This window comes from Bufo bufo, chromosome 8 (assembly GCF_905171765.1).
Source record: "Bufo bufo chromosome 8, aBufBuf1.1, whole genome shotgun sequence".
NCBI lineage: Eukaryota > Metazoa > Chordata > Amphibia > Anura > Bufonidae > Bufo > Bufo bufo.
In genome coordinates, this window is record NC_053396.1 from 197,508,698 (window position 1) to 197,536,492 (window position 27,795).

General features: G+C 50.7%; 1 protein-coding gene across 5 annotated transcripts; it reads left to right on the plus strand.

Moving 5' to 3' along the window:
* The first annotated feature begins 958 nt into the window (after window positions 1-958).
* On the plus strand, window positions 959-26,664 carry CSNK2B (casein kinase 2 beta). 5 transcript variants are annotated; one of them, XM_040405123.1, is made up of 7 exons: window positions 959-1,078; window positions 3,112-3,194; window positions 4,818-4,920; window positions 9,184-9,299; window positions 15,990-16,065; window positions 16,138-16,327; window positions 26,361-26,664. In XM_040405123.1, the coding sequence occupies exons 2-7, from the start codon at window positions 3,123-3,125 to the stop codon at window positions 26,449-26,451; spliced, it is 648 nt and encodes a 215-aa protein (XP_040261057.1). In that variant the 5' UTR covers window positions 959-1,078; window positions 3,112-3,122; the 3' UTR covers window positions 26,452-26,664. The 5 variants fall into 5 exon arrangements, with proteins under 5 accessions (XP_040261057.1, XP_040261056.1, XP_040261058.1 ...); XM_040405122.1 differs by having other exon boundaries at window positions 3,115-3,194; XM_040405124.1 differs by having other exon boundaries at window positions 977-1,085; window positions 3,115-3,194.
* The last annotated feature ends 1,131 nt before the right edge of the window (window positions 26,665-27,795 follow it).

The following is a 27,795-nucleotide window of genomic DNA, read 5'->3' on the forward strand; positions in this document are numbered from 1 at the left end:
GAGGACACACATGCTCTGTTCTGTATGTACACCCTGGGTGAGGACACACATGCTCTGCTCTGTATGTACACCCTGGGTGAGGACACACATGCTCTGTTCTGTATGTACACCCTGGGTGAGGACACACATGCTCTGTTCTGTATGTACACCCTGGGTGAGGACACACATGCTCTGCTCTGTATGTACACCCTGGGTGAGGACACACATGCTCTGCTCTGTATATACACCCTGGGTGAGGACACACATGCTCTGCTCTGTATGTACACCCTGGGTGAGGACACACATGCTCTGCTCTGTATATACACCCTGGGTGAGGACACACATGCTCTGCATGTACACCCTGGGTGAGGACACACATGCATTGTACTGTATGAGGACACACATGCTCTGCTCTATATGTACACCCTGGGTGAGGACACACATGCTCTGCTCTGTATGTACACCCTGGGTGAGGACACACATGCTCTGTTCTGTATGTACACCCTGGGTGAGGACACACATGCTCTGTATGTACACCCTGGGTGAGGACACACATGCTCTGCTCTGTATATACACCCTGGGTGAGGACACACATGCTCTGCTCTGTATGTACACCCTGGGTGAGGACACACATGCTCTGCTCTGTATATACACCCTGGGTGAGGACACACATGCTCTGCATGTACACCCTGGGTGAGGACACACATGCATTGTACTGTATGAGGACACACATGCTCTGTTCTGTATGTACACCCTGGGTGAGGACACACATGCTCTGCTCTATATATACACCCTGGGTGAGGACACACATGCTCTGCTCTATATGTACACCCTGGGTGAGGACACGGTGATTTATGGCTCTGTTTACTATCCGGGTTATTTATATGCTCTGTTTAGACGCTGTTGTTTCCATAGCGACAGAACACGTGTGACGTCGCGGCCTAGGGGTCGCTTGTCAAAACTACGGTTCCCGTCATACCAGAGGTCACTTCCGGTCCCGCCTCTTCCGTTCCGGGCTGATTCGGTCGTGCCTTGTGTGTAGCGGCGGGGAGAACCGGAAAGAACCGCCGTGTTTCCAGACTCAGGGGAGATAGAGCAGGTGTGAGGCCAGTACTCGATGTGTGTCCTGCGGGCGGCCGATGTGTCTGTGTGCCGGGCCTCCGGTGACCGCCTCAATGTATGAGACCCCGGGCCCACTACTGTCTGTGCCTCCGACAGCCCCTTATGTGCCGGCTCAGCTCCAGTTACCCCCCGGTCTTTACCCTTCTGTCTCCTCGTCGGTCATTTGATCCCCTTTTGCCCTCCGTATTACCTCTCTGCCCCCCCCCTGCTGTCTCTGTTACTCCTCTGCCCCCTCCCCCTGCTGTCTCTGTTGCCCCCTCCCCCTGCTGTCTCTGTTGCCCCCTCCCCCTGCTGTCTCTGTTGCCCCCTCCCCCTGCTGTCTCTGTTGCCCCTCTGCCCCCTCCCCCTGCTGTCTCTGTTGCCCCTCTGCCCCCTCCCCCTGCTTTCTCTGTTGCCCCTCTGCCCCCTCTCCCTGCTTTCTCTGTTGCCCCTCTGCCCCCTCCCCCTGCTGTCTGTTGCCCCTCTGCCTCTTCCGCCTGCTGTCTCTGTTGCCCCTCTGCCCCCTCCCCCTGCTGTCTCTGTTGCCCCCTCCCCCTGCTTTCTCTGTTGCCCCTCTGCCCCCTCCCCCTGCTTTCTCTGTTGCCCCTCTGCCCCCTCCCCCTGCTGTCTGTTGCCCCTCTGCCTCTTCCGCCTGCTGTCTCTGTTGCCCCTCTGCCCCCTCCCCCTGCTGTCTCTGTTGCCCCTCTGCCCCCTCCCCCTGCTGTCTCTGTTGCCCCTCTGCCCCCTCTCCCTGCTTTCTCTGTTGTCCCTCTGCCCCTTCCGCCTGCTGTCTGTTGCCCCTCTGCTGCCTGCTGTCTCTGTTGCCCCTCTGCCCCTTCCGCCTGCTGTCTCTGTTGCCCCTCTGCCCCTTCCGCCTGCTGTCTCTGTTGCCCCTCTGCCCCTTCCGCCTGCTGTCTCTGTTGCCCCTCTGCCCCTTCCGCCTGCTGTCTCTGTTGCCCCTCTGCCCCTTCCGCCTGCTGTCTCTGTTGCCCCTCTGCCCCTTCCGCCTGCTGTCTCTGTTGCCCCTCTGCCCCTTCCGCCTGCTGTCTCTGTTGCCCCTCTGCCCCTTCCGCCTGCTGTCTCTGTTGCCCCCCTGCCCCTTCCGCCTGCTGTCTGTTGCCCCCCGGCAGGGGCAGGGGGGCAACAGACGGCAGGGGGGCAACAGACGGCAGGGGCAGAGGTTGCCCCTCTGCCCCTGCCCCCTGTTGCCCCTTCCGCCTGTTGCCCCTCTGCCCCTTCCGCCTGTTGCCCCTCTGCCGCCTGTTGCCCCTCTGCCCCTGCCGCCTGTTGCCCCTCTGCCTCTGCCCCTGCCGCCTGTTACACCCCTCTGCCCCTGCCGCCTGTTACGCCCCTCTGCCCCTGCCGCCTGTTGCCCCTCTGCCGCCTGTTGCCCCTCTGCCGCCTGTTGCCCCTCTGCCGCCTGTTGCCCCTCTGCCGCCTGTTGCCCCTCTGCCGCCTGTTGCCCCTCTGCCGCCTGTTGCCCCTCTGCCGCCTGTTGCCCCTCTGCCGCCTGTTGCCCCTTCCGCCTGTTGCCCCTTCCGCCTGTTGCCCCTTCCGCCTGTTGCCCCTCTGCCCCTGCCGCCTGTTGCCCCTCTGCCCCTGTTGCCCCTCTGCCGCCTGTTGCCCCTCTGCCCCTGCCGCCTGTTGCCCCTCTGCCGCCTGTTGCCCTTCTGCCCCTGCCGCCTGTTGCCCCTCTGCCCCTGCCGCCTGCTGCCTCTGTTGCCCCTCTGACCCCTGCTGCCTCTGTTGCCCCTCTGACCCCTGCACAGATCGCCACAGAACCTAATGATATAAGTGCTGTTCAGTAGGACCGGGGGGTCCGAGCCTGTGATAGGACGGTTGTACACGGGGGCAGCAGGCGGTCACCCAGCCGGGGGTCAGGATGTTTAGAGCTAGAATTCGTCTTGGATCCCCTCGTGTTAGCAGGAAATCCAGGGCTTTTGGGGGGGAGTCTCTGCTGCCGTCACACGATGCGATCGGAGCTCTTCATCCGATGTGATTCTGACATTTAACCCTTTGTTTATTGACCAGCAGCCTGGAAAATGAGCAGTTCAGAAGAAGTGTCGTGGATCAGCTGGTTCTGCGGATTACGAGGCAACGAGTTCTTCTGCGAGGTGAGGTCTCTAGTGCCATAGCCACCCAGATGGATCCCTCACGTTGGAGATCAGCAACCTCCAGCCGCTCTGAAACTACAACTCCCAGAAACCTCCATTAACTCCCGTAGAACATCTGAGTCTACATATTGGGAGTTGTAGTTTTCCAGCAGCTGGCGTGCTGAAGGTTGTAGATTCTACTGCAGGATTTCTTAGTGATGTGTCAGAGCCGGACGTACTCAGAAGTCACTGGTCTCCCCCATGGACGTGGACTCTCTGCACTAAGGCTGAGTTCACACGGGCGAGATTTCCGCGCGGGTGCAATCCGTGAGGTGAACGCATTGCACCCGCACTGAATCCTGACCCATTCATTTCAATGGGGCTGTTCAGATGAGCTGTGATTTTCACACATCACTTGTGCGTTGCGTGAAAATCGCAGCATGTTCTATGTTGTGCGTTTTCCACGCAACGCAGGCCCCATAGAAGTGAATGGGGCTGCGTTAAAATCGCAAGCATCCGCAAGCAAGTGCAGATGCGGTGCGATTTTCACGCACGGTTGCTAGGAGACGATCGGGATAGAGACCCGATCATTATTATTTTCCCTTATAACATGGTTATAAGGGAAAATAATAGCATTCTGAATGCATAGTACAATAGCGCTGGAGGGGTTAAAAAAAAAAAAAAAAAAAATAATAATTTAACTCTCCTTAATCCACTTGATCGCGCAGCCGGCATCTCTTCTGTCTTCATCTTAGCTGTGGTGACGTCACTCCGGTCATCACATGGTCCATCACCATGGTAAAAGATCATGTGACGGACCATGTGATGACCGGAGTGACGTCACCACAGGTCCTTTTCCTGCACACAGCTAAGATGAAAACAGAAGAGATGCCGGGCTGCGCGAGCAAGTTGGCTAAGGTGAGTTAATTTTTTTAATATTTTTTTTAACCCCTCCAGCCCTATTGTACTATGCATTCTGTATTCAGAACGCTATTATTTTCCCTTATAACCATGTTATAAGGGAAAATAATACAATCTACAGAACACCGATCCCAAGCCCGAACTTCTGTGAAGAAGTTCGGGTTTGGGTACCAAACATGACGATTTTTCTCACGCGCGTGCAAAACGCATTACAAAAAAAAAACGCACACATGTTCCCGCAACGCACCCGCACCTTTTCCCGCAACGCCCGTGTGAACTCAGCCTAAGTGGCTGGTACTTACCTGATGCCGATTATCCATCGGTGAACTAATCATTGGGAATACAGAAACCGTGTCCGATCTGCCCTCTGCTTGGCAGGGGCTCACCTGTAATGGGCCTGCCAAGGGATACAAAATGTCCCGGTTAGTGCCCAGTTTACCCCCCATTTTGCAGTTTTAGTTCCTCCACTCCTCTTTCCTGTGGACATATTATTGCACACTGACGGCTTCCCGGCAGTTTTGGGCGCACCGCGTGTTTTGCCCAATTATCGCAGTGTAGAGGACTGCCATAGGAATGAATGGAGGCGCAGTACGAATCGCTGTGTGATCCTATTCATTCCTATGGCAGCCCTCTCCACTGCGCTACACAGGCAGTCGCCCAAAATCTGTGTGTAGCCGCCCCCTTATCCTTCCCTTCTTAACTGTGTGTTTCCTTCTCTTGCAGGTAGATGAAGATTATATTCAGGATAAATTCAACCTGACCGGCCTGAATGAGCAGGTGCCCCACTATAGACAGGCGCTGGACATGATCCTGGACCTAGAGCCGGGTCAGTATCCCCACCCAATGTGACATACGGTACCGTTCTTCATATGGAGTTGTAGACCACCCTACCTATAGACATTTAAAGGGACCCTGTCACCATGAAAATGTGAAATAATCTGCCGACAGCAGGTTATAGAACGGGAGGAGCGGAGCAGATTGTGTGGAAAAAGATGCGGGCCTATCGGTGATCGACAGCCTTCCCTCTATGACTGTGCATACAGAGATAGCTGTCAATCACTGATGGGACCGCCTCCTGGACTACAAAGCCCAGAATGAGCAGAGATATAAATGTATAACTTACAAGTTCTGCTGAATATCTTCCCATACAACGGCATAGCAATCTGCTCCGCTCCTCCTCCCCTATAACACGCGGCCTGCAGCTCAGGCTTCATATTCAACATGACAGGTTCTCTTTAAATAGTTTCAGGATGTTCTCTGCCAAGGCATTGGGAATTGTGTTGCAGGCCTGAAGCCTGAGACTGCACTACTGAAGCATTCCCATGGCTGTTCTGTCATATATGTGTCTTCATTAAGACCCTCGATTGTATACAAAACTCCAAAAATCTTAAACCCTGTAATGAGCATCAATATGCCTCTTTATAGCAATCGCTGAGAGCCGGGCCCCTGCTGCATACGCCGGCATCAGTGAAAACACCCTTGCTTTGTTACTGGAAAAAATGGATTAAAATGGAAAATCTGCCAAAAAAAGTGAAATTCTGAAATTTCATCTCCATTTTCCATTAATTCTTGTGGAACACCTAAAGGGTTAACAACGTTTGTAAAATCCCTTTTGAATACCTTGAGGGGTGTAGTTTCCAAAATGGGGTCATCTTTGGGTGTTTTCTATTATGTGAAAGCCTCACAAAGTGACTTCCGACCTGAACTGGTCCTTTTTAAAGATTGGGGTTTGGAAATTTTCCTGAAAAATTTCAAGATTTGCATCTAAACTTCTAAGCCTCGTAACGTCCCAAAAAAAAAAAAAATTTATTTACAAAATGATCCAAATAATGAAGTAGAGATATGGGGAATGTAAAGTAATCCCTATTTTAGGAGGCATCACTATCTGTTTTAAAAGCAGAGAAATTGAAATTTTTAAAATTGCTAATTTTTCCATATTTATGGTAAATTTGGTATTTTTTTTTATAAATTAAAATGAAATATTTTGACTCAATTTTACCGCTGTCATGAAGTACAATATGTGACGAGAAAACTATCTCAGAATGGCCTGGATAAGTAAAAGCTGTTTAAAGTTATCACCACATAAAGTGACACATGTCGGATTTGCAAAAAATGGCCTGGTCCTGAAGGTGAAAAATGGCAGGGTGCTGAAGGGGTTAATTTTTCATGCACAAACATTTCTATAGCCTTTAACTTTTTTATTGCTTCAGTCAAGAGTGACTGCAGTATTATCAGAGAAGACTCTCCCCAATGATTGCTTCACCAGGTTTCCCAAGGCAATGGATAGGGCACCCCTGTAAGGGCCCCAGGTTCTTATTTTGTGTGGATGGGGGGGATAAGTATTGTCTGTCAGAAAACCCCTTTAAGCCCGGGTGATTAAATGGTTAGTATCCAACCAAGATGGACACCTACAGTGCTGCCTATAATTATTCATACCCCTGGCAAATTTTGACTTAAAGTTATTTATTCAACCAGAAAGTCATTTTTTGACGTGAAATGACATAGGTGTCTCCCAAAAGATAATAAGACGATGTAGAAGAGGCATAATTGTGGGGAAAAAACATTTCTCAGCTTTTATTTACATTTGAGCAAAAAATACAAGATGTTCCGCACTGTGGAAAATCTCAGAGGACGTGGTTGGAAGCCAAAAGTGTCACCTGTGCTGGCCATGAGGATAGTTAGAGAGGTTAAAAAGAATCCAAGGATCACCACCACGGCCATCCTGGTGAATCTGGGCTCTGCTGGTGGCAATGTCTCAAAGCGGACAATCCAACGGACACTGCAGACCAAGGAGGACACCACTTCTCCAGATAAGGCACACGAAAGCTCTCTTGGCCTTTGCAAAAGCTCATCTGGACAAAGAAGACGACTTCTGGTCTTCTGTGTTATGGTCAGATGAAACCAAAATTGAATTGTTTGGTCACCATGATGTTTTCTTCATTTGGCGTAAAAAAAAAAAAGGAGAAGCCTTCAACCCAAAGAACACCATCCCCACTGTCAAACATGGTGGTGGGAACCTAATGCTTTGGGGGTGTTTTTCAGCCAATGGACCAGGGAACCTAATCACAGTAAACGGCACCATGAAAAAAGAGCAATACATGAGGATTCTCAACGACAACATCAGGCAGTCTGCAGAGAAACTTGGCCTTGGGCACCAGTGGACATTTCAGCATGACAATGACCCAAAACACACAGCAAAAGTGGCAAAGAAATGGTTAGCAGACAACAACATTAACGTTTTGGAGTGGCCCAGCCAGAGTCCAGACTTGAATCCAATTGAGAATCTGTGGAGGGAGCTAAAGATCAGGGTGATGGCAAGAAGACCGTCCAACCTGAAAGATTTGGAGCTCATTGCTAAAGATGAATGGGCAAAAATACCTGTGGAGACCTGCAAAAAGCTGGTCTGCAATTATAGGAAGCGTTTGATTGCTGTAATAGCCAATAAAGGCTTTTCTATTGATTATTAGGGTATGAATAATTATGGGCAGCACTGTAACTACCTCTGTCTTAGCCAGGTTGGCTTTAGATATAGACAGGAATTAGTGATTTGCATCATCAGACTCTTGCGGTAGTGCAGCCTCAGGCCTTTAAATTCAAGGTTAATATAAATTGCAAAAAAGGACCCTTAAAACATTACTTTTATTAGGGATGAAGTTAAAATCCCCCTATAACCCCAAGGGGGATAGATAATAACCTTGGGCAAAAAAAGAAAATAGCCCGACTATCATTGTGCACATGGTATCCAACTGATAGCAGATGTCTTGACATTCATATAAGGTACAGGGCAGGCTGAAAACAGCGAGCGGGGAACACTTTTCCTAGAAAGGCCCTGATTAAACCTCAGCCCAGGGACAACCCCTGATGGTGGGATTTCCCTGTCCTCGTGCCGGTCCTGCAAGACCCTGGAATGCCCTAGATCAGGGCTGGCCAACCTGCGGCCCTCCAGCTGTTGTAAAACTACAATTCCCACCATTGCCCTGCTGTAGGCTGATAGCTATAGGTTGTCTGGGCATGCTGGGAGTTGTAGTTTTGCAACAGCTGGAGAGCCGCAGGTTGGCCATCCCTGCCCTAGTTGGTTTAGATTTTTAACACCCCCGGTTGGGTTCCTTTCTTTTCGCCCTCGAATTGCACATGCAAGGCTGTAGGGCGGGGATTACCGGGAAAAATAGGAGACTGCCTCCGACACATGCCCCCCCCCCCCCCTCCCCTTCCAGGTATACGCTGGAGCGCATGCGCTTCGCCAATCTGGTGGTGACGAATGCGTTCCACGATACCGAAAGTGTGAGCGCGGCGTGCGTTCCATCGACCGGAAGTTCTCCTTCTGGGAAGTGAGAGGCGCACTCACTGCCTTACCAAGCACCCGTTCTGAGGCAGCCGGTGGGGCACTTCACATGTTGCCTCCTGCAGGACCATGTGATGTATCTGGTACCCATTTTTAAGTCTGCCTAATCTGTTGTAGTTTGTGTTCATCTTATTATATCAAGTATATTATCAATTTGGATGGGACCATTTCTAACTAGTATCGACCCCCTGAGGAACCCAACCGGGGGAAACTCGTCGGGGTATTTAAAAATCTAAACCATCTAGGGCATTCCAGGGTCTTGCAGGACCGGCACGAGGACAGGGAAATCCCACCATCAGGGGTTGTCCCTGGGCTGAGGTTTAATCCGGGCCTTTCTAGGGAAAGTGTTCCCCGCTCGCTGTTTTCAGCCTGCCCTGTACCTTATATGAATGTCAAGACCTCTGCTATCAGTTGGATACTACGTGCACAACGATAGTCGGGCTATTTTCTTTTTTGGCCCATAGTTATTATCTATCCCCCTTGGGGTTATAGGGGGATTTTAACTTCATCCCTAATAAAATTTGTTTTTTTGCAGTTTATATTCACTTCTGATTTCTGAGGGCACCACTACTATCTTTCCTATTTTTTATATATTTCTGTGTTTTTGGTATTTTTAAATTCAAGGGACCAGATCAGGCGAGATGTTGGCACCTCTCTACGCAGGAAGGTGGGCTGTGGTGGTGGGCTCTCGCGTGCAGAGGACTTCCTGTCCTATGATCTCATCTCTCTTATTTCCGTCTTATACAGATGAGGAGTTGGAGGACAATCCAAACCAGAGCGATCTCATTGAACAGGCCGCTGAGATGCTGTATGGACTGATCCATGCCCGCTATATTCTGACTAACCGCGGCATTGCCCAGATGGTAAGACCTTTCATAGCTGTGACACGGTGACGTCTCCAGACTGAAGACTTTGCCGATGTCAGTCCAAGACTTTAGGTAGAAGTATGCCACCTTGTGAGCTAGTGGACAGAAAAGTGTCAAAGGAGTGATGGAGAACAGCCCAGGGCTAAGCAGGGGCGCGGCACGCAGAGCCTTATCCATCTGTATAGCGTTGCTATATACTGTCTCATCTTTTGGCAGCACAGTAGAGAAATAGAATTGCTTCCAAATGGTTCACATGATCTTCTATTACACTGTAGCTTCATGGACAGAATACCCACTTTGTACTGGGTTCAATGTGTTTGATAATCCAAATAATCATCCTAAAACTATATTAATAAATTATCTACCTACTTAATTCTATTTTTGCTGTTGGAATCCATAATTGTCACAGAGATGACTGTGCTGACTCTGTCCTAGTCTATACAGTAAAGCAGAAAATTGAGCTACAGTGAAGGGAAAGTGTATCAATTAAAAAAAAAAAAGCTCCCCTATTGAATGCCGTCAGTTTTGACCAGACTTTTTTTGGTTTGTGCAGTATTTGTCGCTTTCCTAAAGTCGGCCAAGTCTGTCAACATTAGTTATTCCAGAAGACTGGCCTAACCCCTTAAAGGGGTTGTCTCACTTCAGCAAATCGCATTTGTCATGTAGAGAAAGTTAATACAAGGCACTTACTAATGTATTGTGATTCTCCATATTGCCTCCTTTGCTGGCTGGATTCATTTTTCCAGCACATTATACACTGCTCATTTCCGTGGTTTCCTGCAGTCCAGCCGTGGTGGTGCTTGCACACTATAGACAAAAGCGCCTGCCTCTCTGGTGGCCGGGATCATGGAAGCACGCGTAGGCACGAATGCGCAGCTGATCCCGTCCTGGCCGCCTCGTATCTGCGCTTGCAATGGTTGTAACCCCTGGATATGAGCAGAGTATAAGGAAGAATTTGAAGTAAGCCAGCAAAGGAAGCAATATGGACAATCACAACACATTAGTCATTGGATGATAAATGCCATTTGCTGATGTGAGACAACCGCTGTGATGACCAGTCCTGAAAAGGCCTTACTGACTTGCACAGTTGTAAAGTTTTTTTCCTTTATGCATTTCAGCAGCCATATATAAAAAAATTAAAAAAAATTCCAGTGATGTGTAAATGCTTTAAACTTTTTGCATTATTTGGGTATATACAATTATATTACAATGTCATTTATTTAATTTTTTTGGCTGCAGAAATATAGAAAAAAAGCGATTTGTCAGTTTTTATTTTTTATTTTTACGCAGTATATTTCACACAATATAACCTGATCATGAAATACTTTGGGTATTACGGATATATGGATACTTAATATATGTATTTCATGTGTGCACAGCAATATTTATTTTACAGGTAATGTGTTTTTTTATTTTTATTTTTTATTTTTATTATTTGACTTTTTTTTAATCCTATTATGGAATTATTATTTTATAACTTTATTTCTCCCTCCCATGTGCGAACGCATTATACACTGTGTCACTACTGTGCCCGAACAGCAGGCTTAGGCTGGGTTCACTTCACGTTTTTGTCTTTCATTTAACGTGTACCAAAAACGTATATATTAAACGGATGCCACACAGTGCCCTCTGTCACCATAGTGTTCCATTGTTAAAGTATATTTTTAGTTTTTTTTTTGCTGGACTCGAAAAGCGTACTGTAAAACGCTTTTGCATATTTTTTTCCCCCGCAAACATATATGTAAAAACATAGGACAAGTTCTGTGACGCCAGTCCTTGCGTGGACCTCGGGGCTGACTGAATCGCTCCCTCTGTCTCTGAAACCCAGTATGGTCCATGTAGGGTTGGGCAATATACCGCGGTATTAGGAAACAGCAATATGGCGATATGACTGTTTTCTAATAACCGTGGTATTTTGTGGCGTCATTAGTGCTGAAACGATTACTCGATTGAATAGAGTAATTCGACACAAAAAATCCTCGATGCTAATTTTTTGCATCGGGGATTCGTTTGTGTCATGTGACTACGGAGCGGGAGTGAAGCGCTTGCTATTACTTACCGCTCCGTTGTCACCCGCCGGCCCGTACCGCGCTGTACTGGATCCTGACACATCGCGTCAGGTCATACTGCACGTAAGCGCGCACAGTGCAGTGTGCGGAGAAGAAGAGGAAGGAGCTGTGGAGCGGCGTCCCTACAGGAAAGGTAAGTATTTTATTTCACTGACGCTGGGGACATGGCACTGAAGGGGGGCAGCCGGCAATGGGTGACATGGAGGGGCAAATGGGAGTGGGGGACATGGAGGGGCTGATCGGATGGCACTGGGGGACACGAAGGGGCTGATCGGATGGCACTGGGGGACACGGAGGGGCTGATCGGATGGCACTGGGGGACACGGAGGGGCTGATCACACAGGGGGGAACAAAGGGTTTTGGGGACTGATGGCAGGGGGTCTGAGTTTTTATAAAGGAAAACAGTCTATTCATTTTTTCTTATTGGATTACTCGATTAATCGTAAAAAATAATCGACAGAATAGTCGATTACTGAAATAATCGTATAATCGTTTACTGCAGCCCTAGACGTCATAGAAGCGGTCATATGCGCTGACCACTTCAAATTCTGCGTCCACGGCTGCCCGCCCCTGAATGTTTGCATACCACCAGTACAATTACTGCCCGCAGCCTCCGCCCCCCGACTCCCATAATGAAGTCTCTGCCCACCAACGTCTGATGTATGAATCAGATGATGAGCGAGGCCACCAATCAGCGCAGGACAGAAGCGAGTGGCAGGAAAGTCTCAAGTAAGGCTCCATTCACACGTCCGTAATTCCGTTCCGCATTTTGCGGAACAGAATTGCGGACCCATTCCTTTCTATGGGGCCGCACGATGTGCGGCCCAGATCCGGAAATGCGGACCCGCACTTCCGATCCCCAAAAAAATAGAACATGTCCTATTCTTTTCTGCAATTGCGGACAAGAATAGGCATTTTCTATTAAGTGTCGGCGATGTGCGGTCCGCAAAATGCGGAACGCACATTGCCGATGTCCGTGTTTCGCGGATCCGTCGATCCGCAAAACACACACTGATGTGTGAATGGACCCTTACTCAGAGACCGAGTACAACCCCCACAGAGTTCACAACTTCGCCTGCAGGTGAAGAGAGACCATAATATATATTCTAGCCGGCCCCGACTCAAGTGAATAAAGGTGTAATGTCTGCCTATGACGGTGACCATGTATGTCTTCTACTGCGGCCCTGTCTGACTCTGGCCTACTCCTTCCTGCCTGCAAGCTGCACCGCACTACTGCACATTGAAATAGCAGGCATTAGGGAATGAGTCATCATGAGTCCCTCCCCCATACATGACGTGACCAACAAGAAGACGTTACTGTATGGTGGCCACAAGACATTGTTTTATTGGGGGCCCCCATACGTCAGTATAACGCCTCCTTGTGGCCGCCCCCCCCATACGTCAGTATAACGCCTCCTTGTGGCCGCCCCCCCCCATACGTCAGTATAACGCCTCCTTGTGGCCGCCCCCCATACACCAGTATAACGCCTCCTTGTGGCCGCCCCCCATACACCAGTATAACGCCTCCTTGTGGCCGCCCCCCATACGTCAGTATAACGCCTCCTTGTGGCCGCCCCCCATACGTCAGTATAACGCCTCCTTGTGGCCGCCCCCCATACGTCAGTATAACGCCTCCTTGTGGCCGCCCCCCCCATACGTCAGTATAGCGCCTCCTTGTGGCCGCCCCCCCCATACGTCAGTATAACGCCTCCTTGTGGCCGCCCCCCATACACCAGTATAACGCCTCCTTGTGGCCGCCCCCCATACACCAGTATAACGCCTCCTTGTGGCCGCCCCCCATACGTCAGTATAACGCCTCCTTGTGGCCGCCCCCCCCATACGTCAGTATAACGCCTCCTTGTGGCCGCCCCCCCCCATACGTCAGTATAACGCCTCCTTGTGGCCGCCCCCCCATACGTCAGTATAACGCCTCCTTGTGGCCGCCCCCCATACGTCAGTATAACGCCTCCTTGTGGCCGCCCCCCATACACCAGTATAACGCCTCCTTGTGGCCGCCCCCCATACGTCAGTATAACGCCTCCTTGTGGCCGCCCCCCATACGTCAGTATAACGCCTCCTTGTGCCCCCCCCCCTTACACCAGTATAACGCCTCCTTGTGGCCGCCCCCCATACGTCAGTATAACGCCTCCTTGTGGCCGCCCCCCATACGTCAGTATAACGCCTCCTTGTGGCCGCCCCCCATACGTCAGTATAACGCCTCCTTGTGGCCGCGTGTTTTTTTTTTCTTTTAAATGGGTATTTATCGCGATACATTTCTTAATATCGTTATCGTGGGATTAATTTTGATATCGCCCAACCCTAGGTCCTTGGCATGATCAAAGGCTTAACAGCCGGGGTTAGAGGTGATTGCGGAGGATGCGCTAGGACCCCAGGCTGTATCAGGCGGTTCTTGGCACTGGAACGCTATGGCTGCTTTTAGCCCCTCCTCGTTGCTGCAGACTGAGGACCTGATTGTCAAGGGGTTAACGTACAGCTGGCATGTACACCGTTTCCAGTTGCCATAGATTTCAGTTTCTCGCCCACGGACCTCTAGTGATGTTATTAAGAGGAGTGCACCTGGTAATAAATTCGGTGCATCTTGCTCCAGCAGATTTTGTGCTGAGACTGCGATATAAAAATGCAGATCTTAGTAAATTTCTCCCAAAGTCTTTTTTGTGTAACACTATGATAAAAAAATAAATGTCAGGTGAGGGTCTAAAAGGTGAGACCCTCACCTATCTGTAGAAGCGGCCCCCAAAAGTGAAGGAGCGTGCACCTCGCATGCGCTGCTTGCTCTCCATTCTTTTCTTTTGGATTTCCAAAAATAGCCGTCTGAGCATGCTCAGGTATTTTTGGAAGTTCCGTAGAAATGAATGCAGGGCGCACCACGCAAGCGTATCCTGTTCACCTCTATGGGACTGCTCAACTATTTTTGGAACTCCTTTAGAAATGAATTGAGGGTGACCATGAATGCGCAGCTGCCCTCTGTTCACTTGAGGGATCCCATTATGGAGATAGGAGCAGGTTCCATCTCTGGGGACCCGCTCCTATCTGACATTGGTAGCATATACAACCACTGTCCGAGGTGAGAAAACCAAAGGAAGCCATACTCTCCTCCACCTTGCCCCCGCTTCCTGTTCTGACTTGAGACATCGGAAAGGCCCTCTCCGCCAATCACTAGCTGAGGTGGGTCACACCGTTACAGCAGCTAAACTAACACTTAATAAAAACTGCATCTAGTCTTGAAGACTCGAATTGCCCTGGGTGTGAAATGGTTAAAGGGGTTCTGCAGTTTGTTTAAACTGATGATCTATCCTCTGGATAGATCATCAGCATCTGATCGGCGGGGGTCCGACACCCGGGGCCCCTGCCGATCAGCTGTTTGAGAAGGCAGCGGCGCTGCCAGTAGTGCCGCTGCTTTCTCGCTGTTTACCGCAGGCCCAGTGACGTCACGACTATTATCAACTGGCCTGGGCGCGGCTAAGCTCCATTCAAGTGAACAGAGCTTAGCCGCGCCCAGGCCAGCGGTACTAGTCGTGACTTCACTGGACCTGCGGTAAACAGTGAGAAGGCCACGGCGCTGCTGCCTTCTCAAACAGCTGATCGGTGGGGGTCCCGGATGTCGGACCCCCGCCGATCAGATGCGGATGATCTATCCAGAGTTTAAACAAACTGCAGAACCCCTTTAAATCTTTGTTGATAAAGCCCTCTGCTATTATATATGTATGAGACATAACTGCGCAGTCTGCGCCGATCGGCCAAGCTGAAAGTATTGATCAGATGCTTCCCCGGCCTGAATACCGCCCGCCTTGTGTGCTGTTGTGGCGTCGTCTGACCCGTTCATGCCGGGTGGATATTTTACTTCTATCCAGCTGCCAGGACCACAACCAGAGCCGCCCACCTCAACCAGTCAATAACAGGAACTCCCATCCTCCACACGCGCTTGTATTCTGCTGCAGTGTGAAGCCCGGAGAATATCCCTGTGGTGAATGAGGTCGGTCAATAAGCTTTAGTCATTCAGCCGTTGTACATTAGAGGCCGGTAATGGCGCATGAAGCCTCTTGGATATGGCCGCCCAGTCTTTGGATCATTGCCGTGTTTGCAGCTGCCGACCCCAGAGCAGCGGAGTTGCGATCCGTGTTCCAGCAGGGTTCGGATGCGACGGCTGACGCCGTGCGGTTTACTACACCCTGTATGGGAACTTTTGCAACGAAAATAAACGCCAATACTCTCGAAAGATTTCTTTCGGTTTTGTGTATGCAGCTCTTGTGCAGACCTTTGTGTGTGTGACTCCCTTCCGTCAGCTTCATATCTGCAGGTTTGCATGAAGGAGTTCAGAGCTGAGTAACGCACAATTGCACAGGGTGTTGTTTTCGTCTGTACCTATGGAGATGCATTTGTCTGCATTGGAGCTGTATACACAAAACGGGAACCTTTGATGGCCCAGTTCCTGGAAAATTAAGCATGGTGTGAACAGACCATTGGGCGAGAGCTGAGAAGGCTTAGAGGTGGCAGCTACCATGAGATTCTTGGTTCTGGTGTCCAGGCTCATTCGCAGGTTCTGGTTGGCAGCAGGTCTGGGTTTGGGTTAACCATTTCCCATTTCTTGCCTCTGCAGTTGGAGAAGTACCAGCAGGGCGACTTTGGTTATTGCCCCCGTGTTTACTGTGAGAACCAGCCCATGCTGCCTATCGGTAAGTCCCTTTCCTCCCCTCTATGCTGCTCTCCCCATCCTCCGCTGTATTAACGTGGCTCTGTCTCTCCAGGTCTCTCTGACATCCCTGGTGAAGCGATGGTGAAGCTGTATTGCCCCAAGTGTATGGATGTTTACACCCCCAAATCCTCCCGCCATCACCATACGGATGGAGCATATTTTGGCACTGGATTCCCCCATATGCTCTTCATGGTTCACCCAGAGTATCGACCCAAGAGACCTGCCAATCAGTTCGTCCCCAGGTAAGAAGATCGTGTTCGTGGTCAGAAGCGAGGAGGTGGTTGCCTTGAAAGGCGAAGAGTCGGCCTAATCCCTTCAGGACCTCTGCCTTAGGGTCCATTCACACTTTCGTAAGTGTATTGCGGATCCGCAAAACACGGACACCTGCAATGTGCGATCCGCAATTTGCGGACCGCACATCAGACACTATAATAGAAAATGCCTCTTCTGGTCTGTAATTGCGGACAAGAATAGGACATGTTCTATTTTCAGGAACAGAGTTGCGGATCCCGAAAATGCAGATTCGCATCCGTTCCAGCCCCTTTTAAAAGTGAATGGGTCCGCAAATTGCGGAACGAATGCGGACCCAATTTACGGCCGTGTGAATGGAACCTTACATGTACGGTTGAAGTATGCACTTTAAAGAGGCTCTGTCACCGGGATCAAGTCAACCCTACCAGGCTGATGACGCTGACAAAATCCATACCTTTCTTTCTCTTGTCGGCGGTCCGGTGTGCGCCTGCGCACTCGCTTTCTTAATGGCACATGCACACAGGATCTTTTCCTTCCTTCCCGGCTTGTGAATATGTCTAGTGCGCACGCGCCCTCACATCACTGAACCTAGAAGTGGCGGCGCGTGCGCACTAGACATATTCGCAAGCCGGGAAGGAAGGAAGGAAAAGATCCTGTGCGCACGTGCCGGATCTCAGCGCTAGACCGGCGGGTCTAGCGCTGTCAATCAAAAGGCATGGGGGCGTGATTAGGTGGAGAAGGCCAACATCAGGAAGGAAAGGGGCGTCTCTGAAGCAGTGCTCGAAGCCTGCCCTAGAGTGCTCGAATAGCTCTTTTGCATATTTCCAAAGTTTATTTTTCTCCAACACCGGACCACCAACAAGAGAAAGAAAGGTATGTTTTTTGTCAGCGTCATCAGCTCTACCAGGCTATATTCCTGGTAGGGTAGACTTGATCCGGGTGACAGAGCCTCTTTAAACATGACTCCTTTTCAGGAGCTGAGCGGGTGCCATAGCCGTCAGATGCCAGTTGTTTTACACTGCAGACACTCAGATGCAGAGCTGGTGGTTGGCGATAACACCGATCACAGACTTTTAACCTGTCAGATGTCGTGGTCAGTTGTGACCATGGCATCTGAGAGGTGGAATCCCTAGAGCCTAAATGGCTCCTCATGCTGAGATCGAGGGAGCTGTTCAATTGCTACGGTAGACTCGTGCCTTCTAAAGGCTCCAAGTTGTACCACAGCAAAGTGGCAGGGAACACAGTCAATCTCCCATAGGCCGCAATGTTAAATCAGTGCAGTCTATGGGAGGAGCAATTAGACGATCGCATGTTGATGTCCGCTAGTCCAAAAAAAGTAAAACACCCCCTTTCCCCATAATAAAAATAAGCAATAAAACAAAATCATTGGCATCACCACGTCCCAAAATGCCTGTACTACTAAAATATTTAAATATTTATCATGTACAGTGAAGGCCAAGTTGAAAAGTGATCAAAAAGTCAAACACTCTAAAATGACATAAAAAAAAAGCTACAAACAAAATCCATAAAATGATGACAGATTATTTTGAAATTTTTTCCCAATTTCACCCATTTTTACAGCTTTCCTCTACATCGTATGCAATATTAAATGGTGCTACTCGGAAGTACAACTTAGGCCACACGAACGTACTTCCTTTGGGTGTCCGTTCCGTTTTTTTTGCAGATCGTATGCGGACTCATTCATTTCAATGGGTCTGCAAAAATAACGGAAGTTACTCCGTGTGCATTCCGTTCCCGTATGTCCGTATTTCAGTTCCGCAAAAAAATAGATAATTTCCTATTTTCTCGCTTATATCATTGGGGGACACAGACCATGGGTAGAGCTTCGCGCTGCCGTTCCTATTCTTCCGCCGGGCAGCTGGAGGGGGCGGAGCCTAATTTTCCCGCGGCGCTTCCTCTTCTGCCTGCTCCAGCCGGAAATACATCGCACGTTTCCATCCTGAGAGGAACGTCGCTCGCTGCAGACCGCCGCTCCTGTCTCCTGGGGACACATTCCAGCAAGGGTATTGCTCCACTCTGGTAGGACCAGCGCTGCTCCCCTCCTCTGTGCCCTCCTCTGTACCCTCTCTGGCCCCTGGCTCAGGTCATGTCGGACCCAGCGGATCCCGAACTCCAAGTCCTTGGCAGGGCTACCCATTATGCCTGCACCTCATGCAACATGAAGTTTCCTAGGGGCCAGGCGAACCCCCTCTGTGCCTCATGCCAGGCCACCCAGAGCGTGCCGCCTCAGTCGCAGTCCACTGACGTGCACCCTTCTGCTGCAAGTATGGAACCGGAATGGGCCAAATCCCTGTCCCGGGCGGTGACTGACCTATCTAAGATCTCCCAATCCACCCTTTCCTTAATGGGTCACTTGGTGGAGACGTCGTCACCTGCGCTACCTGCTATCTCCCAGGACGCATCATCCAGGAGCAGACACCCCAGCAAGCGTCCCAGGCAGGAACGCCTCTCTTCCTTGGATGCATCGCCTTCTCCTCCTCCCCCCAGTTCGCTGTCCAGGGCGTCCTCGTTGGTTGGGGACCCTTCGTCCAGAGGAGAACTCGCCGAGTCGGACACATATCTGGATCCGGACTGCTCGTCCCAGGTGGCCGCCTTAGTGGACAGTCTGGTCTCGGCAATCCGGGACACTTTTCAATTTCAAGAGGAGGGCCCCTCTTCCTGTCACCAGGGAGTTTCTTTCCTGCGTAACAAGCAGGCTCCCAAGTCGTTCCCGGTACATGACGACTTTTCCGTTCTCACCGCTAAAGCGTGGGAACAGCCAGGTTCACGTTTCCTGATCTCCAAGTGGCTGGATCTTCTTTATCCGTTCCCCCCGGATTGGGTGGGTAAAAGGTCTTCCCCTCCAAAGGTGGACCCGCCGGTGGCTCGCCTGGCTAAAAATACAGATATTCCGATCGCGGACGGCTCCTCTCTGGTGGACCGTCGGGTCGAATAGCTGGCTAAATCGTTTTTTCCTGCCACCGGTTCGGCACTCCATCCCATTTTCGATTCTGCGTGGGTGGCTAAGGCGGTTTCTGAATGGGCCCTGCGCTTATATCATGATTTAGACTCGGACCTTTCCCGCACAGAACTCCAGGCTCTGGCGGCCCAGATATCCCAGGCGGGGAAGTACCTTTGCGAGGCAGGTCTGGACGCGGGCTCCATGGTCGCGCGGTCCTCCGCCTTTGCCGTCTCCATTCGGCAGGAACTCTGGTTAAAGGCCTGGCAGGCCGATTCTTCCTCCAAGCGTTCCCTTCTCTCCCTTCCCTTCGCTGGTTCTCGTCTTTTTGGGCCCAAACTTGACAATCATTTCTGAGGCCACGGGTGGCAAAAGCACTCCTCTTCCGCACTCATCTTCCCGACCACGTCCTTTCGCCGCTTCACGGGCACCCGCCCGGCAGCCCACCCAGGAGCAACGACGGAAGCCTTCGTTCAAGCCCCAGCCCGCCTGGCGTTCCCGAGCGCAGCCTCAGCGTTCTTCCTCTGACAAGCAATCCCCTGCATGAAGGTGCGCCCCCACCTTCCTGGGTGGGGGGTCGGCTCCATAATTTTCAGGAGGTTTGGCAGGCCCACATCTCAGACGCCTGTGCGCTCGAGGTGGTCACTTCGGGCTACAAGTTGGAGGCATTTCATGCCTCCAAACCGTTTTTTTTCTGTCCCGTCCCCCCAGGGAGCCGTTTCGTGCGGGAGCTTTCTTTCAAGCGGTTCAAGATCTGCTGGTCAGGGGAGGGATCTCCCCCGTTCCGGCGAGGGAGCGGTTTTCCGGTTTTTACTCCAACCTCTTCATTGTGCCCAAGAAGGAGGGAGCGGTCCGCCCGTTGTTGGACCTCAAGAGGTTAAACCGTTACCTTCGAGTGCGCCGTTTTCGCATGGAGTCTCTTCGCTCCGTGATGGCTTCATTGGCGCAAGGAGAATGGTTAACTTCCGTGGATATCCAGGACGCCTACCTGCACGTCCCCATCGCGATCACCCACCAGCGTTTTTTGCGCTTCCTGGTCCACTCGGACCACTAGCAGTTCGTCGCCCTGCCATTCGGTCTGGCGACTGCGCCGAGGGTGTTCACCAAGGTGCTCGCTCCGCTTATGGGCCTTCTTCACTCCAGGGGCATCACCTTGATTCCATACCTGGACAACATTCTCATCAAAGCGTCGTCGTTCCGGCACTGCGAGGAGAGTCTGCAGATCATCTTGGACACTCTCGCCCGCTTTGGGTGGCTAGTGAACCTTCGGAAATCCTCCCTGGTCCCGTACACTCGGATTCGGTTCCTCGGTATGCTGCTGGACTCTGGGGCAGCTCGGGTGCGTCTTCCAGCGGATAAGGTGAAGGTCCTTCGCAGCGCGGTGCTCCGTTTGCTTCGGCAGCGCACAGTCTCCATCCGGACTTGTATGCGGTGTTGGGCCTCATGGTGTCCTCGTTCGAGGCGGTACCATTCGCTCAATTTCACACCCGGTCCTTTCAGCGGGCGATCCTCTCGACCTGGGACAAGTCCCAGGATTCCTTGGATCGTCTGTTTTCCCTCAACAGGTTCGGTCGGACCTCCATTGGTGGCTCTCCCCAACTCACCTGGAGATCGGGAAGTCTTTCCTTCCGATCAGATGGACGGTCATTATGACCGATGCCAGTCTTCAGGGTTGGGGAGGTGTCTTCGGCACTCGGACTGCCCAGGGCGTATGGTCTCCGTCGGAGTCCAGACTATCCATCAATGTTTTGGAGCTTCGTGCAATTTTCCTCTCACTGCGCCATTGGTCTCCCCTCCTGCGGGGCCTTCATGTCAGAGTCCAGTCGGACAATGCCATAGCGGTGGCGTATGTCGACCATCATGGGGGGACTCGCAGCTCAAACGTCATGTCGGAGGCGGCGTGGGTTCTCAGGTGGGTGGAGGCCCATGTTCCGGCCCTGTCGGCGGTCCACATTCCCGGCGTTGTCAATTGGACGGCAGATTTCCTGAGCCGGACGACGATAGACCCCGGGGAATGGTCTCTCCATCCGGAAGTGTTCAACGTTCTGTCATCGCTGGGGGATGCCAGACGTGGATCTGATGGCCTCTGGCCTCAATCACAAGCTTCCGTGCTATTTCGCCCGCGCAATGGATCCCGCAGCTTGCGGAGTGGACGCTCTCGTGGCGCCGTGGGACGGGTTCACGTTCCTCTATGTCTTTCCGCCGTTGTCCCTCCTGCCTCGGATTCTCCGCAGGATCAAGTGGGAGGGCGTTCAGACCCTGCTGATCGCTCCGGACTTGCCGCGCTTGGCATGGTACTCGGATCTTGTCCTCCTGCTAGGTGACGTTCCGTACCCGCTTCCTCTCAGACCCGATCTTCTGTCGCAAGGGCCCGTCTTCCACCCGAGTTTAGATACTCGTTTGACGGCGTGGCTCTTGAAAAACTTCCTTTTGAAACAGCTGGGTTTTTCCGATGCAGTGGTTCGGACGCTCATTCGGGCCAGGAAACTTACTTCTTCCAGGATATATTTTATAGAACCTGGAAGTCCTTCCTTCGTTTCTGTGAGGAGCGGGACCCGCCTCCCAGATCCTTCTCCCTGCCGGTCGTTTTGGCCTTCCTTCAGTCCGGACTGGAATTGGGCATGGCGCTAAGCTCTTTGAAGGGCCAGGTGTCGGCCCTTTCCATTTTCTTTCACCGATCCTTGGCGGGACTGGGTCCTGTTAGGACCTTCCTTCAGGGCGTTGCGCACTCCATTCTGCTGTACCGTCCTCCGCTTCATCCGTGTGATCTTAACTTGGTATTGGGAGTTCTGCAGGCTTCCCATTTCGAACCCTTGCGGGAGGCTTCCCTCCGCCTGCTGTCTTGGAAAGTGGCCTTCCTGGTGGCCATCATATCCATACGAAGGGTTTCAGAATTGGCAGCTCTGTCATGCCGTGAACCATTCCTGATCTTTAACCAGGAGAAGGTGGTCCTCCGTCCGGTCCCTTCCTTTTTACCCAAGGTAGTGTCGGCTTTTCCCCTCAATGAGGCCATTGTCCTTCCGTCCCTTTGTCCTGGGCCCTCTCATCCGCGGGAGGTGTTGTTGCACCTTTTGGATGTGGTGTGGGCTCTGCAGATTTACCTTTTGGCCGTGGCCCCTTTTCGGCGCACGGATGCCTTGTGCGTCCTTCCGGAGGGTTCTAGGAAGGGGTTGGCAGCTTCAAAGGTGACTATCTCCCGGTGGATTCGCTCCACTATTTTGGAATGTTACCGCGTTGGGGACAGGACGCCCGCTTCGGGAATCACGGCCCATTCTACCAGGGCACTTGGGTCCTCCTGGGCTCACTTCCACCGGGCGTCGGCGGCTCAGTTGTGTAAAGCTGCGACCTGGTCTTCCCTCCACACTTTTACAAAGTTTTGCAGGGTTCACACTCTTGCTTCTGCGGACGCCGCTCTGGGCCGCCTGGTTTTGCAGGCCGCGGTGTGATGAATGTCACGAGGGTCTCTACCTTCTTCACTCTGTTTTCAGCCTAGTCTCGCCTCCTAGTGGCAGCAAGCAGCTATACCCATGGTCTGTGTCCCCCAATGAATCAAGCGAGAAACAGATTTTACAGGTGAGTTTCACAAAATCTCGTTATTGTCCGCATTACGGACAAGGATTGGACTGTTCTATTATGGGCCAGCTGTTCCGTTCCGCAAAATACGGAATGCATAGCAACGTCATCCGTATTTTTTGCGGATCTGTTTTTTGGGGACCGCAAAATACATACGGTCGTGTGCATGAGGCCTTATTCTGCAAAAAACAAGCCCATATACAGATACACGGAGATGAGGATAGGTCATCAATATAAAAAACCTGCACAAGCCCTTTAAGTTGTGGCTTTGAGAATCTGGAGAAAAAAAAAAATGCTAAAAAACAAAATTGCCGTGTCCGCACAGGCTTAAATTTTCCATGGGGTCATCACCCAGCTCCTTTTTTTTCTTTTTTTTTCTTTCAGTATACCAAATAAGAGATTTAAAAAAAGGGATTATCCCATTGTTGGTGGATGTCCGACACATGAGACCCCCACCAATTGACTGTTTGAGATGGCTTCGGCTATACTGTGATCGCTGCAGCCTTCTCGCTGTTTACTCTAGACCGGTTACGTCACAACTCGGACACTTTGACCAATGGTCATGACGTCACTGGCCTATGGTAAACAGCGAGAAGGTTGCAGCGATCACAGTAGCGTGGGGGCCTTCTCAAACAGCTGATAGGCAGGGGTCCTGGATATCGGACACTCACCGATCAGAGGCTGATGACCCATTCAGATGATAGGTTATCAGTCACATACAGGGGTTGTTCACTTTTTTGTTGCTGTCCTATCCTCAGGTTATTAATATCATATCAGCGATGGGCTGAGACCCCCATTAATCAGCTGTTTGAAGAGAACGCACCGCTGCTATGAGCGCTGCCTTCTCTACACTGTTTACCTGCTCACCGTCGACATTGCAGCGGAGAGCAGGTGTAATTACAGCCATGGCGTCCCCATTCACTTCAGTGGGGCGGCTTCTTTCTGTTTAAGTTAATGGGGACGGCGTAGCTGTATTTACACTGATCGCCGCTGCAGGTTGATGGCGAGCAGGTGAACTATAGAAAGAACACAGCTTTTGTACGAGGGCTGTGGTCTCTTCATACAGCTGATTGGCGGGTGTGTCGGCAGTCGTCGTCACCCCCCCCCCTTCCCACCGATCTGATATTGATAACCTATCCTGAAGATAAATCATTAATATAAAAAAAGCGGACAGCCCCTTTAAGTGGGAATAAGTCTGCATCTATCTACTGCACTGTGCCCTATGCCCTGTAGGGGGTGCTCTTACATATAAATTTAGTTTGCCTTTCTGTGATTACTTTAATTGCCGTCTCACTCTTTATGTGGAGGAAAGGCATTCTCGCTTGTGTAATCTTCGTCTCCAGCGTGCCAAAGACAGCTTACACAAGCTTTTAATTGATCTTTCCCAGCATTTTATGACCCCATGTTCTCCTCAGCCTTAGCTTTTAATTGTGGCTAGCGAAAATTCAGTAAACTAGGATTTTACGTTATAATTGACTACAGGCAAAAAGTGATCCGGGTGTGGTGGCGACTTGTGGTAAAGTCAGAGAATTACTGATACTTTAAAGGGCATCTGTCAGCAGTTTTGTCCCTATGACACTTGTTGACCTGTTACATGTGCGCTTGGCAGCTGAAGGCATCTGTGTTGGTCCCATGTTCATATGTGCCCGCATTGCTGAGAAAAACTATGCTTTAATATATAGAAATGAGCCTCTAGGAGCAACGGGGGCGTTACCATTACACCTAGAGGCTCTGCTCTCTCTGCAACTTCCACTCCCTCTCCACTTTGCCAGGACCAGGCAGTACAAACGTCATCACGCCGGCCTCGCCAGTCAACGTGCAGAGGCTGTGGCAGTTAGAGAGAGGGCAGAGCATCTAGGAGTAATGGCAACGCCCCCGTTGCTCCTGTAAAGCATATCTCAGCATGCTGTTAACAGTAGCTCATGCAAGATGGCACCCCCAAAATCATGTGCAGAAATGGATTGCAAAAAAAAAAATCTACCTTCAGAGAATAAAAGCAGATTACAGAAAAGCTTATATATTCCCTATAAGAAGGCTTTGTGCTCCACTTTAGTACAGAGCTCAGCTCCCTCACAATAAACATCTCGTCTGCTTGTCGTGGCCACTAGAGGGCGATCTGTCAACTATTTTCATGTAAAATGCACAGGCTTCTGCTGATCGCGCGGGCGCTGCTCTTGTGCCCAGGAAATCGGCAGTCATGTCATTTTTGCAGGAAGGGCTTAATGGGGTTGTCCCATTAAAATAGTGTATTGCCTATCCACGGGATCGGTGATAAGTGTTTGATCAGCGGGCGTCCCAACGATCGCTAGAACGGGGGCTCGCGTTCCCCCATTTGAATGAAGCGGCGGGTACACCAGCACACTGACACTCCATTCAAGGTAGCCGAGCGCTTGCTCTTGGCCTATTGAGTTGAATGGAGCAGCGGGCACCCACGCTGCTCTATCCTAAATTTAAAAAGGGTTACCGCCCTTTCACTACCCGCGCCATACAGCACTTTTTTTTTTTTTTCAATTCCACCCCATTTGGAATTTTTTTTTTTTTTTTACCGCTTCCTACTACACTTTATGCCATAATTAATGGTAATATACCGGAAATATAAAAAAGTTATGGCTCAAGGAAAATAGGGAAGAAAAATGAAAATGCAAAAAAAACAGGGGAAAAAAACCTCCGGTGGTGAAAGGGTTAAAAGGCAGTGCCACTTAAAGGGGTTATCCCAAGATTAATGTAAAAAATGAAAATCCAAAAGCATATAGTACATGACAGTCTCTTTATAACAAAGCTAGAACCAGCCCTGGACCTCACATGGATCCAGGGATCTCCACATTCTTCGCTCCAATTTCTCTGCTAGATTGCAAAATTTCAAGCTGGCAGCTCAGGGGCTGTTACTTTTCAAGGTGCGTGTCCTTTCTGCTGCAGCTGAAGGATGGAACTGGGCATGTCCGTCCACCTCAGTGAGCAGGACAAAGAAATTAGAAAAAGAGCAAACAGCAGGTGGCGCTGTGCAGATGTCTGTGAATAACGCGGAGACTACGCTACATTTTTAATTACATGCAATTACAAATGTATTCAGATCCAGGGGCTGGTTTGAAAAATTTAGAACATTTTTCGTGGGACAACCCCTTAGGCCTCACGCACACACGGCCGTGTTCCACGACCGAGAGCGGTCCGTGGTCTCCCGGCCCGGCATCCTGCTGACAGCAGGAGCGCACGGCGTCGTCGGTTGCTATGACGCCGTGCGCTTCATGCCGCCGCTGCACTACAGTAATCCACTGGTATAGATCATGTACATGAGGTTTTAGATCAGAGCAAGGCCCCCACACTCACTCACTCTTTCACACCGCCATCCATTTGCCAGTGGGGAGAGAAGCCGTAGGGCACGCCCTTGCACATAGTACATGGTTGTGTAATGCTTTCTACTCTCTGCCTTGTGGATATGAGCTGTAACAGGAGCTGACACTTCAAGCCTCATCTCCTCTGTCTTCTCTTCCCAGGTTATATGGCTTCAAAATCCACCCCATGGCATATCAGCTCCAACTTCAGGCGGCCAGCAACTTCAAAAGTCCCGTGAAGACAATGCGTTGAGAATCCACCCTCCTCTACGGTTTCAGTATCAGGCCCGGTGACACCCCCCAAGCCTCCTCCTGTTGCACCAGTCATGGAGAAATGGTTTTCTTTTTCTTTTTTTGTGTATGATTTATTTTAATTTTTTTTTCAATCATTATTTTGACTTTAGTCCTGTTCAGAGCGTGTTCAACCCGCGAATGTGGTTAAATAAAGTTATATAGAATGAACCAACACTGGGCTCTGAAATGTGTTTTTACTTTTTGTGATAAGGGGTCGTTGAGTCGAAAGATGGAGAGAGCACCACTGAGCTCTGAACTTGCAGGGCCACAAGCCTGTGAGAAAAAGCAGGTTTTGGAGCTGCCCCATGTTTTCAGACGATTTCTGTGTCCATCTATAACTTGCAGATAACAGCGGAGCTGTTTCTGGCAAAGGTGGGGCGTGTAAAGGCTTGTCCCTTGTCAACATTTATGGCATATTGATAGGGTATGCCATAAATGTCTGATAGGTACAGGTCACAGCTCTGGGACCTACTCCTCTCTCAAGAATGAGTCCCTCAGCATCCTGTCCGTTCTCTGCTATGAACCTTCCAGAGTGATCACTTTCTTGGCTATTTTTTTGAAAGTCCCATAGCGGTGAATGGTGGGGTACCACATATGCCCGACCTACTCTCCATTCACATCGAAGCCCCGTTCTTGAGATGGGAGCGGTGCTGTGACCCCTGCACAGTGGAGCCCGGCCGTCCACTCCAGCACAGCATTGCGCAAGTGAGGGCACATTCAGACAACCGCGCTGTGTTTTGCGGAACGGACCTATTCATAAGGTCGTGTGAATGAGCCTTGAAGTGTGCAAAGAGAAATAGTAAAGGGGGGTGTAGCTCTGGATCAGCACAGCAAGCCTCTTCGTTCCAAGAATGGTGGGTTTCCCAGAGGTCAGGCACCCATGATCATGAAATAATGGTGTTTTATGGCAGCATGCCAGCACTTTATGATGGAAATGGCCATTTAAAGGGAATCTGTCACAAGATGGATCAATATCAATCCCACTTACATTCCAGAGGCACACTGGCCACTGCTTTGTGCAGCCCTTGGTCCCATCGTCAAAGCTGCTGCCAATACGGAGAAATAAGCGTGTTTTATTTCATAATTAACCCCCTAGGTGCAATGAGGGTGGTTCTGTTGCACCCAGAGGCTCTGCTCCCTGTCTCCTAGGCCATGCACTCACCACTAAAACATATTCACGTCTGGCCCTGAAGTCTTGTGGGAGCATGTTCTGCGCAGAGATGGGGACTGCCGGCCGGGCGCTCCATCTCTCTGCAGCAGCGCGGGTGCCAATGCATGCGAGACTTCAGCGCCCAGGCGTGAA

Coding starts and splice junctions, on each gene's coding strand:
- CSNK2B (XM_040405123.1), top strand. CDS start 3,123: ATGAGCAGTTCAGAAGAAGTGTCGTGGATCAGCTGGTTCTGCGGATTA. Junction 9,300..15,989: donor ACCGCGGCATTGCCCAGATG/GTAAGACCTTTC, acceptor TTGCCTCTGCAG/TTGGAGAAGTACCAGCAGGG. Junction 16,328..26,360: donor GCCAATCAGTTCGTCCCCAG/GTAAGAAGATCG, acceptor TTCTCTTCCCAG/GTTATATGGCTTCAAAATCC.